This window comes from Lepisosteus oculatus, chromosome 21 (assembly GCF_040954835.1).
Source record: "Lepisosteus oculatus isolate fLepOcu1 chromosome 21, fLepOcu1.hap2, whole genome shotgun sequence".
Taxonomy (NCBI): Eukaryota; Metazoa; Chordata; class Actinopteri; order Semionotiformes; family Lepisosteidae; genus Lepisosteus; species Lepisosteus oculatus.
Window position 1 is genome coordinate 8,701,300 of NC_090716.1, and position 12,716 is coordinate 8,714,015.

The window sequence follows — 12,716 nt, forward strand, 5'->3', positions numbered from 1 at the left end:
GAAGTTAAAATCAAAAAGTTAATGCACAACCGATGAGATTTTCATTTAAAACCTGTAATGTGCCTGAAATTAAAAAGCAAATTGGTCTCTCTGCGCTAGTGTGATGTTTTGATCCAGTTTTCAGTTGTGAGCAAAAGGTATTCACATTTGCTGTGCGTTTCTAGTTACAGTCTTCAGCGAGTATTCAATATGTGGTCGAAAGGACAGAGCAGCCATTGCAGAGCACTGGGTACGCTCTGCCCAGGAAACCTAAACAGGCCGATAAAGCACTTGTTGAAGCAGAAAGCACAGACTGCTCGGCTTCCTGTCGCTCCACTGTCTTAGCTGTGTCAGGAATGCTTCAGCGCCTTCAGCGGGTTGAAGAAAAAGTCAAACAGGTGACAAGCTGCTTTTTTCTTTCTCCTTTCCTTTGTCCTATACTCTTTGTGTTTCTTCACGGTACATGTACTCGCAACGTGAAATATAATAACTTCTAGATTTATGGAGCATTGTGGTTTTGCCTAGCTGCAAGCCACCTACATACTTGACCCTCACCACTATTCCCCTTGCAGGCTCAACATTCTCTTCCTACTGCTTAAGGGAAGCATACTTGAAACTACAAGCTGCTTCCTTCTCCCTATTTAGGTTCCTCTCTTTTATATAAGCGATGTTTCAGAAGTAGCATAAACATTGTTAGGTTCCCACAATGAAAATTTTAATTAATTAAGATACATGACTTTGTATAGTAAATGAGTCCCATTTACATACAGTGTTTTAATAGAGTCACAAAACGTTTATAATTCTGTTTGTAGAAAACATTACTGGTCTCAGATGACAAGAACATTTCTCTAACTATGACTTTACTTTGACCTCTTTCAAACTTTCTTTCTCCTTTGCTTTTCCCTTTCATTCCCATCTTTCAGCGGAAAGCTCAGTCTCAGTCTGCTAGGGAGTTTCACAAAAAAAGCGTTAAAGAGAAGGCTGCTCATCTCTGTTCTCTGTTTGGGTACATGGCTTTTCAACCTCAGGTGACTGACTGTTGCCCTCCTGCCTGCATTCCGGCTCTCCTGTGTTCTTGTGCTCTGCATGTTTCTTCACCGTGAGATTCTGATTTTACCATAATAACTCTATGCAGCGTAGCCACAGTTTTTTTTCACAATTTAACCAAGCAATGCATTTATTTTTCTTTACTTCATCACATTTAAGTTCATACTTCATTACACCTCTGCACTTAAACATGTTTTTATCATGATTTCACTGTTCATGTACTGTATATATTTATAGCAGAAATGCTGGTTTCTGTTTATTTCAGCATCAGAAATTGCATACGTTCAGGGAGGATAACAATCAAATCATTAAAGTATCCTTGCATTAAAATGAAAAACAAATAGCAGATTGTACACAAAACTATATTCTTTACATTAAATATTATTTTTTCTTCCTTTTTATATTTGTACAAACTTAAGAGAAACACTTGTAGTTCTTGTCTTTTTCTTTCCCTATTTCTTAGATGTACGGACATTTTAAATTGCTTATTTCCAGAACTATAAAAATGTTATAGGCCATATGAATGCTTTAGGCATTTATTAAATTATGAGGGATATTCCCATTGTCTGGTTCAGTACACATCACAATGATAAACATGAAAAGAAAATATGTAGAGGAGTAAATGATCTCTGTAATAATATATAATACTGATAAAATAAATCCAGTTGTTTCTGCTATTGCCGGTGCTCATGATCATTATATAGGTTCAGCATAAATGGTGACTGACCCTGGACTATTTTTTTCAGGGTAGTTTTTCATAGCCATATAAAACAGTCTTACCATCACAGCTTGTTCTATGAATGGTTTGTTGCATCATTGTGGGATATGGAATGTTGCCAAGTGTGAAACATTTTCTCCGAAGTTTCCACAGCTGAGATTAAATACTTTTTCATAGCATGTTCACTAATTTGATTTAAAAAACGGACATAAATGCTAATAGGCATGAACCAAATAACTCATTATATAGTACTTGGCAGACCTTTCTTTCTCATAAAACAAAACTAATTTGAATTACAGTTCTGTGTTTTTGCCCTCACCCCAATCACCAAAGAGTGAATTTCTTTGCATGAAGACCACGTAGACCTTTCAGAGCGTGGTAAATTGTTTCTGTTCATATCTAATATGTCAACACTTCCACTCCTAACATTTATGTTCATCAACAGGCCTGTTCATCCATTTTTCGGTGACTGTGCTTTGTAACACTGCTTTTCCACACTTGCTGTCTCCCCTCTCTGTGTTTCATTGATGGAACATTCCTGATTCATTGCCAACATGCATCTGCTCTGTACAGAGTGCGCTGCCCGCTCCCAGCCTTTTACCATCCCGGCCAAAAAACTCTTTGGCCTCTCCTTCCCCAGAATCCTCCGCTGCTTCACCCTTTTCATCTCAAACATCAGCTCCATCTTCTCAACGCCCTCCACAGGTACTGTCTAAACATGCTGCAGCTGTGTGCATCTCGCCGGACAGGGGCTACAATTTTACCGCAGATGATGGGGAGGAGAGCTAGCTTGATATATATACAAAGACATGTCAGGATATACACTCCACTGGCCAAATGATTAGGAACTCCCGTTCAAATGAGCAAATGGACAGCAGCTGGCTTGAAGAGCATGTGACAGACTCTCATCTGCTACCTGAGCTTCAACTTCATCCCCAGATTCTTGTTTCTGTCAAAGAAACTGATGGAAGTGGGAGAGAGTACATTGAAGTCCAACACAGTGTGAACCTCTTAAGCTCAGATGAAGCTGATCTTCTAGAAGGGTGGGACAGGATCAGGTTGCAAGTGTTGTGTAACTTCATACAGTTCTTCATGCTTAAAGAGGAGGCGCAATGTGTAGTTTTGTTTGTGTGATGTTAAAAGGGCATATCATAATATTTTGGCCAGTCAGTGTACTCCACAGCAGATTGTGTTTATCACAATATGTACTTCAGTGTAGAATTTACTAAAGTAACTAATTAGTAAGAAAATAAAAAATTAACTTAAATATACCTTGGTTCAGAGCTACAGTATGACATGATAATAGTACAGTTAGAAGTCCAATGTAATACATTTCCCGATTCATGGTCTGGTCTCTTGTGTATGTAATAAGATATATTAATTTTGGCTAGGTAAACTTTGAAAATGATAATACTCTACATTCTGGATTTTTTTAAAGAATCATAACAAAAAACCTGACATGCTGGGCTATCAGGTATAGAGAGCTACAGTATGTTTGATCACTGCAGGCTGAAGCAAACCTGTTCTTGTTCCTTCTTATGACTCATTCGGTGTACTCATATTTCTTCCCTATTTCTCTGTTTTCATTTTTCTGTATTTAATTTAAAAAAATGATTAATGAAATGCAGGATCTAGATAAGCTGCTATATAGAACAGGTGAGCCCAGTGAACAGCCGAAAAGGAGGAATGTGGTGAGTGTCTTCTGCACAACTTCCCAGATCACCACTCCTCATTACGTCACACTGAGTTTTTATTTTAACGTCATTCTTCCAGAAACCAATATGCTGCTGTCAACCAGTATTTCTAAATTACAGAACTGCTGTCACAGTAGGAGGTGACTCTGGTCATCTTGTATGTTTTTGGAAACAAGTTGCTTTTTGTTTGTGCTTAAACTGCAAAATGTTTATCCTCTCATTTAAAACTGCATTTTAAGATTAACAGTAAAAGTGGTTTCTTATTTTCTTCTTTAACAATCAGATATCATTGCAGAGAGTTTAATGAAAAAACAGACTTTGCTAAATAATTCTTACAATGTTTTCTTTAATTGTAGAACAATGGAAATGGTACCTCATGTGTAATCTTTCAGAACCCCATTTTCGAAAAGCCCGAGTCTAAACAGACTCAGACATTGAGTTCTTCAGGACAGGTATAGATGGATTGAAGTTTAAACGCCTGCTTTTAAGTAATGCCCTTTTTTGTTCATGTTAAGTAACTGTTCACATTATTTTGTTAAGCACGGTAATCCAAGCTGTTTTTTTGGAGAAAAGATTCCAAACCGAGCATGTCAGGGTACAGAGGTTATTTTAGAATCCAAAGGTTCTTGAGTGCAGTGTGTTGCAGTTGACAGAATGCCATTCAGAATAACAGCAGCTGCTTATTTATGCTGTATCCTCTGAGTTTCTCCTTCTACTCCAGTGAAAGAATTTAGGCTAGAGTAGCAGTGTACATTAGGAGTTACAACACCCAGACAGTCCTGAAAAACTATTATGCAAACACATTCCTTTGCTTCTTTGCATTCACGAACAGATGTTTTTTAAAAAAACTCCTCTTATTTTGACACGGAACTTCTGCTTTTGTATTTATTTTTTAACCACATACTTCATAAAGAAAAATAACTAAATCGCAGTGAGTGGTCACATCTAAAAAAAAACCTCCACCTCTGTAATTCTCTCCTTGTAATGAGGAGTTCTTGTTCTACAGCATAGAGGATGAAAATTAATTAAAGCATGCAGAAACAATGTAATTGCAAACCTGTTGATGTTATTGAGCAAAAGCAGTAAGTCTGCTGTGTGTCTGTGCTTTGGATGCGTTTTCATATCCTTCCCTCTTTAATACCTCTGGCTGTCACTTGTTCCATCACTTGTGATGATGTCCACTCTGCCTCTAACCTTTCCTTCCTTTTATTCTGTCACTCTCTCTTCCTCTCCGCCTGTCAGATGACTGTTGGAAAAGTGTCTTCAGTCATTGGTGCAATGGCTGAAGTTCTAGTCACCCTCTATGAGAATGATCACAGGCCCAAAGCTTGTTGCACATCTCCTGTGCTGGTAAGCAAAACGTACAGTTTTCACAGAAAGTACAGTAGCTTTCTCAAACCTGGGGTTATTCTGGAATTGAGAAAACCCAGCCAAGTCATTCGTGTTTTAAGGCTCAAGTCCTTACAGTATTTGATTCGTATTTGCCCGGATCAGTTGATTAGTTTTAAGTTATTTTTCATATAAAATAAAAAAACAGAGTACGGGTTTGCAAAAGATTTTTATCAGACTTGTGAATCATTTAAATGTCTGTGTACATTAACGTCTGGGGAACGTATGGGTTCCCTTTCTTTAGTTCCTGTTGGACACAGTGTTTCAAATGATGTATAAATTTGCTTCTGTGTTTTCAGATAATTTTTACACCTAAATGCAGGTATTGGAAGCTAGTGGCTGACATACTGTGGCTTCTAAAAATGATTTCATTTGGGGTATTAAGGATGTTTTCTGATAAATGCTGAAATTGATTAAGTTAAAAAACATTAGTAGTAATGAAGGGCTTTTTTTATACTCAAAACTGCCCAAGAGTGTTACCTCTGCTTACCATGAGGAATTGGAAATATTTAGCACTCATGTGAAAACTGCATAATTCTATGTGCATCTTGCAACCTGTCAACATCAGCTGATATTGTGGTATAGTTGTCCCTGTTGGGAAATTCACTTTTCAGTCCTGAGGCATGAGCTTCATTGAATACAGTGTCATCTTATAGATGGCCTTTGTCAGCATTCGCAGGAGGATTTGTCTGAGTAAAGTGCAAAATACAGAAACAAAATCTTGAATATCTAGTTCACTCCATAATTAGAGGCTTGTGGACCCAGGGCGCTGCAGAACTCCATAATGAGGGAGGAAATTCCATGTTAATGCTGTCTTGTAACCTCCTGGTCTTTACTGGGATATTTGTAAGTGTAGTACATTAGCTTTCTCTTAACTCTGAACACTCCGTTGTATCAGGAGGGTTTAGATTGTTGTTTAGGTGGAATGGACAGAGTAGTAGGTGAAGGATACCACTGAATTGCCTTTTATGAAACTGTTTTGGTTTAAACCCATTTCTTCTCAAAGCTACTGTATATTTTGACAACACCAAGCTCCTGCTGCTGCTTTGTTAAATCGAGAGGTAACAGCAACCCGACCAATTGGTTAATATTTCATTAATGAATCCTGTCCTAGTACCTGGTCCTCAAGTCTAGACTCATCTTTCACCTGCTCCTCCTCAGTCCGCTGGGTTAGAAATCCAGTTTCCTGAACAGTGCTCTGCTTCACTGTGTTTTTTCGTTCTGACAGGTGAAATGAGTACTAATGGTAACATACCATTACACTTATGGGGGTGATAAAAGCAATTTCGTACATTGTTAATCCTATAGCCTATCATATCATCTTTTCCCACATGCCTGTTCTGTATTTTAGAGTAAATTACCTTTACAATTCAGTTATTCACTGAAATATAGCTTATTGTATCAATTAGTTTAATAATGGAAGCAAATGCATTGTTTCCATTTTGTTTTTCCATTGTTTTTTGCACAAACTCTAAGGCAATTCACCTTTTGTGTTTAGAATGAAGTTATTTTTCATTGTATACAGTGTGTACATGCATGACTTGTGCAAGTTTTTTTTTTATCTACAGTGAGGGGTCTTCTCCACATCTATAATGCACTATTTTAAATTAAAAATGAGATATTATTTAATAATGGTTATTGGACATTTATTAATCAGGTAGGAGTGGTTTCAAGAATTCCTTTCAAGGCTTTTCACATTTTTATTCTACAACATGTCCATCTTCACGAGTAGTATTGGATTTACAAACAGTGGCAGCTGTGATTCCCACAACAGACATTGGCATGTTCCTGTTGCCCATCTCATTGAGCCAGGTCCCAGCGTGCTACAATCTTCCATGCCACTCTGGATGTGCCTCTAGGCAACTCTGCAGATGCTCCTGGAAACTGTTTTCTTCTTCAGTATTACGAGTTAGAGTTCTCGGGGAGTGGGGGGAGGGGGAGAAGCACTTTGAAAAACTTTGAACAGGTCTTCCAAGGGCCTTCTATCTAAAGGCGGTATTTTATTCAGTCGTGTATCATCCTCGCATTTTCCGCACATCTGCGAAGCCTTGTTGAAGTAGATGTTCACCATTTGTTTTTCTGCTCCCAGGGGTCGATGCGCAAGGAGTTCCCACAGAACCTCGGGGGCAGCGACACGTGCCACTTCTGTAAGAAGAGGGTTTACGTGATGGAACGCCTCAGCACAGAGGGCAGGTTCTTCCACAGAGAGTGCTTCAGGTGTGACGTCTGCAACACCACCTTGCGCCTGGGTGCTTATGCCTTCGATGTGGATGAAGGTAGGACCGTGGCTGGGAAAGGACAAGGATTAGATGTTTACTTAATCTATTGGGAATCTTTTCCTTTGCAGTGCTCTGTGGCGGGTGAAACCCATCAGCTGGTAAACTAAACCTTGGAAATATTTTCTAACATCCAGAAACTCTTGTACCCTACATTGTTTTAATAAAAAGCAGAACAAAGATAGAAACCACAATAGGTATTTGAAACAATAACCAGTAGTGTAATTTGATAATATATTTGCTTTTAACCCTTCTGGTTTAAGGGATAATTGTTTGGCCATAATGGCAAGGAAGTGAGATGATGACCCCTATGATAAACCCAAGGGTTAATGTGTTGGAGGTTGGGATTAATGGAGAGGTGTTAACTTGATGAACACTGGAAAATAAGGACAAATGTTCAAACTCACATCTTAAAGAGCCTGAGACTGCTAGCAGTTTGTCTTTTTGTGGATTTTTGTCATGGGCTGCAAAATATGTTTTGCTATTGCATCAGATGTAGTATTTTCAGAATGGCTGCCATAAACGATTGGAGGTCTGTTGCCTGAAATATGAAATCACCCATGTTTTGACATCTCTTTCTCCTACAGCAGTTTTTTTTTCAGCAAAAAGGTACCTGGTTTTGTTGAAGTAGAGTTAATCAGGCTTTCATTAAACTGTAGAATATGTTTTTCTTATTTCCTGAAAAATAAAGCTCACTATGGTTGTTTCTCCATAAAATCTAATGGGTGTGTTTACTATATTGGTAGGTAAATTTTACTGCAAGCCTCATTTCACTCAACGCAAGACCAGTGTCAAGCACAGGAAGAGGCGTGTAGATCTAGAAAAGGTAAGCAAAGTAAAAATATTTTCTTTGCTTAAAAGTGGTATATGGCCAAACAATGATCTCAGCATTATTTTCAATACAATGCTTTAAAAGGTATGTTTCTGTTTTTAAATATGGAATATTCACACAGCAAGAAAAGTGTATTGAGTATCTTGTAGAGATAGTGTCCTTTAACTGAGATGTTAGACTGATGCTCTGACTACTCAGTCATTAATTGATAATGTGGCTTTTTTTAAAGCGATAGGGAATGTTACCCAGGTGTCCACACTGGGCCTGCACAATCTGGCCTCCCTTAAATTCTCTCTCAATTCAACTGGCAAAGTGATTTCTCTCTCCTCCCCTGTTCTGCTATGGAGTGAAGGTGCTGGACTTTATTGGTGGATAATGTGGGTTATATTAAAATATGTAGAAGTGTTGAGGTTCTGAATGTCTTTACTTACTAATGTGAAAATCGCTGCACTGCAATAGACAATTGTTTTTTTTATCCATCCGATTTGAAAATTGCCAGTTGTGCTTTTATTGTGTCTTGGTGCACGGCTGTAAACCCTGCCTCAGAATACGGGGGAGAGTACAAAGGCATACTCCTTCGATCCACTCGTCTTTTAACACATCTGTCAGTACAGCCCTGCACTGATTCGGGTTCAGCATTAATTAGAGGAGCGAGTCGTTCCTGACCAGTAGCCCTGCATTGCTGGAAGTGCCCAGGCGAACTCAGGGTTTTCTGTGTCACTGAAATCCGACTAATTCCAATCCATCCCTCAGCGGCGCTAAGCTAATTGTGCATCAATGTTTGGGAAATCCAATTTCCAGTCACAGTCAGCTAGTGACCCCGCAATGTCTGGAACAAAGAGCTCAGTCTGCTTTCAGGCACTCAGGAGGCCCTTCCATGACTTTAAACAGTGAACACTGGGGCCGGTGGAGGGGTGTTAGCATGATGAGTGCTGGGAAATGACATGAAGACTTCCACAGAGGAAGAAAACGACAGACCCCGTGGAAAATAGATTGTCAGCCATGGTGCCGCATCCCACCATCGGGAACGACCCTGCTGATTTGCATTCTGTGGGTGTTTGCTTTTTAGGATGAGAAGGAGGTTGTGAAGCAGGAGGACTCTGGAGCATCTGCCCAGGAAGCAGCAAGCACTTACTCGGCCATGGGAAGCCTGGAGAGCCGGCCCCCAGGTACCATGACTTCCTTCCTTAGGAAAACCATAAGCTGGCCACTGCGTGTGACCCGGGATGTGTTTGATATCCCCAGACGCCTGTCTCGCTGGATGCATGGTGCAGTGCACGCCACTGGCCTCCATTTCATGGACAATGCCAATGATTATACCTACTTGTATGAGCTGTTAAGCCTAGGTGTGCCTCTTCTCTGCATGCTCCATGAGATACTGGGGCACATGTTCATGGAAGCCGCACCTCCAACACTTGAATATGTGCTTGAATGGGTGGAGATGCAATTAGGTGTGAAGCTTAACTAAAGTGCCACTGAGTACCAAATGTGCCATTCAGTATTGGGTGATGCTTGGTTTGAATTGGACATTGTAGCATTCATCACTGTTTCATGAAAATGACATGGCCTTCTCTGATGATGTGCATTGATTACCTGCCAAAAAGACTAAATCTTAGCTTTGATCCACCCAATACCCCCATTCTTGAAGTTAAAAAAAACTTGATGTATTTCCATTTAGAAGAAGCAGTATATCCCAGGCAAACAAAATGCAGTTGGATTGTAATTTTCAATAAGTATGTAAATTTTGATTTAATCTTGGCCTGACATTTGTATGCGCCTCTTATACCTAATCTTAGGCACTTTTATTGCAGTTATTGGATGTGTTTAAGAAACAATTTTATCCTTCAGCATTTCAAACTAGTAAATTACAAATCCAATTGAAAACCAAGATGTAAACCCAATAAATAGTTTATGATGAAAAGCTAAACGGATTGCAACAGGTAACATGCATAGTCAGACAGTGATCCATATCATTTTTGAAAATCTCATAAATGTTGTGGGTGTCCAGTTCAAACAGGGTCACCTGATTTGGTCTTCTCTTTATTTGAATGCAGTCTTAGCCAACAATAACACCTTCAGAGAATTATAAAGCTGTAATAACATTCAGAATTGTTTATCAATGCTATTCCAAAATTCATAATTAAGAAAAAAGTAATCATAATGCATAGCATTTGTTGCAGAAAATTGCTTGCACAATCAACACTTTTGTTATGGTTAGGGTTTGAATTGGGGTTAAGGTTTAAAATATGCAATATGTCTTTTTATGAGTGTTATTACAGCATGGTTACTCTGTAGCCTCTGTGAAGTTGTGTGGGCTACATTTAAGAATGCATTCAAATATACAGTAGTGCTACCCCTGGTGTTACTGTAATAGAGCTTAGCAATCAAATTAATAGGTTTTAACAAACTAAGGGTGTCTTCCGTTTTTCAATGCTTTGCTCAGGTTACAATAGTCTAAAAATCTTTTAAAAAGTAAAAAGGATTTACTGAATGCACTTTAATTTTAGGCACTGTCCCATTCTTTTATTTAAATGGGAATGGAAGAGCTTTTTCTTAATATCGAGGGTTAAAATATGCAGTAAATCTTTGTGAATTCGGCCATTACGCACACAGTTTACTAAACATTAGAAACCTTTTTGTGCAATGTGTAATGCATTCTTATCCATTATATACACTCAAAATGCCAAAAAGCCTATAAAAGCCATTCTCAGAATCTCTTTTTAAAAATGAAACAAAAGTTTACATCTTTTTGTTCTCCATAATGCTGCCATCAACAGATTTTAAATACCATTGGTGAACAAAACAGTGCATTTTTTGTAGCACATTTGTTTTTTTAATATTGACAGTTGTTTTAGTATTGACAATATTGTGACAATTGATTTTAAAATTGAGGATTTTCAATTTTAAATAACATGCACAATGCTCTCCAATTTTTTATTGAATTTATATTGCTATTGATTTAGGTTCTTTTGATACTTTTTGTAGTTTACACTCACATTTACCATGGTTTACATTTTATTACATTATTTGTTAATACCAACATGTAAGATATAGAATAATGTTTATTGTTCAGCTTTACATTCTGAAGAACAGAGTGCTAAAAAGGCCTGAATACACTCATTTTGGTCTGGTTTACATTTTTATGTTTAAGTTGCCTTTACAGCAACACTGGATATACAGGAGGTTTAAATTCCAACTTTTTTTATTCACAAATGTTTCAATTGTTTCTTGTTATGCAAATGACAGTGATAGTTTTAGACTTGAAAACTTCCTGCAACATCTCTATTTCTATAGCTTTACCTAACAAAAACGAGTTTCGTGTGGATAGTTTTCTAAATTACTGTTGATAAAAAAAGAGAAATAAAACAAGCACAAAAACAGAGAAATTAAGATTTTTATCAAATGTATCAGACAGGAATGTTCCAAATTGTTCTGCTCCCCTCTGGAGGTTTTCCTTTGCTAATTATGTTTAAGTTCAAATGCCAGAATTATTTGTACTGGCTGCTGCTTTTCTAAGCATTTTTCAAAGAATTCCATTCCCATGTTTTTTGACATATTGGCGGTGAAAAGAATAGAAAACAAATGCTGTCTTTTCAGTTAGACATATTTTGTATCAGGCAGTTCGATGCTTATATAGGCAGCTGCAAACCGAACTTTGACCAGCGTGTGGAGTATATATCCAGAGAGCAGGATGTGATAAACCCTCTTTGGCATTCATAACTGCGCAGGCAGCAATAGGTTGTAATGCTTTACTGTAATTCCACCTCATTTTTAAAATTTTTCTAACCAAATCATTTCCTAAATAAGCATATGTGCTAATAACTTTGAAAGACATAATGTAAGGATATCAGGGTTTTTGTAAACAAAAGAAATATTGAACTGTACATGCAAACAAAATAATATGGACATTTCTTTGTACTTCTTTAGAGCTGGTAGCACCTAATTTTTTATTTAATATCAGTTCTTTTGTGTGTTTCACTTTTTTAATATTCATGTCAACAGAAGCACTGAAACTGTAGTGTTTTAGGTAGATTGCATCACTTCTTAGAAAACAGTGTGCAGTTGTGTGGAGAGAATTAATTAAATTATTTCACTCCTCACATCCATTGAAGGCTGACTGATCTTATTTTATTCATATACCCCAATGTAATTTAATAAGAAGTCAGATTTCTTCAAAGGACCAAAATCAGATATACATATTGAATACAACCAGTCACATCTAAGGATCATTCCAGTATTTTGAAAATCATGTTTCTATAAATAGCTCCACGTCAATTGGGAGTTGCAAATCCAGATTCTTACTTCTTGCAATTCATGGGAGCAAGTGTGTGTTTAAAGTTTTTATACCAGGGTTTTCACCAAAGAATTGTACCAAATGCTTTGGATACAAACATCTCTACACTGGAAGAAATTTAAAAGTTGTAATTAAGATTTTCATTTTACTTTTTATTGATCTGTTTCCCGCTGTTGCTAACCAAATTGTATTGAAATATTCTCAGTGCATTCATTATAAAGCTTTCTGTATAAATAGTGCTAGTTTTTTTTCTTTGTGTTAGTTTTTATTTTAGTGCTGTAGTAGGAAGGTTTAAATGTTTGTCAACAGTCAAGTATGTTCATACATACTGTTAAGCAGGTTTTTGTTTTTAGTTGAAGGAAAGCATTGGAAATGATTTATAGGTATTTCCTAGATTTACCTTCTGTATTGTACCTTCAGTTTGTCTTAGCTAAAATTTGTTATAAAAACACAGCAAGGAAACACCTGTGTATATCATCTGCAAATT

General features: G+C 37.5%; 1 protein-coding gene across 14 annotated transcripts in view; it reads left to right on the forward strand.

The window, feature by feature from the left end:
- The window catches only part of LOC102698794 (F-actin-monooxygenase mical2b-like), a 79,972-nt gene that overhangs the window by 40,590 nt on the left and 26,666 nt on the right, over positions 1-12,716 (forward strand). For 9 of the 14 annotated variants that reach the window (XM_015338181.2, XM_015338182.2, XM_015338179.2 and 6 more), the window contains 9 exons: positions 165-377; positions 903-1,007; positions 2,318-2,449; positions 3,373-3,435; positions 3,795-3,890; positions 4,681-4,788; positions 6,917-7,103; positions 7,850-7,929; positions 9,005-9,104. In XM_015338181.2, coding sequence (XP_015193667.2) covers positions 165-377; positions 903-1,007; positions 2,318-2,449; positions 3,373-3,435; positions 3,795-3,890; positions 4,681-4,788; positions 6,917-7,103; positions 7,850-7,929; positions 9,005-9,104 — 1,084 coding nt within the window. The remainder of the gene's footprint in view (positions 1-164; positions 378-902; positions 1,008-2,317; positions 2,450-3,372; positions 3,436-3,794; positions 3,891-4,680; positions 4,789-6,916; positions 7,104-7,849; positions 7,930-9,004; positions 9,105-12,716) is intronic. The other 5 variants (XM_015338190.2, XM_015338192.2, XM_015338185.2 and 2 more) reach the window with 4 other exon arrangements.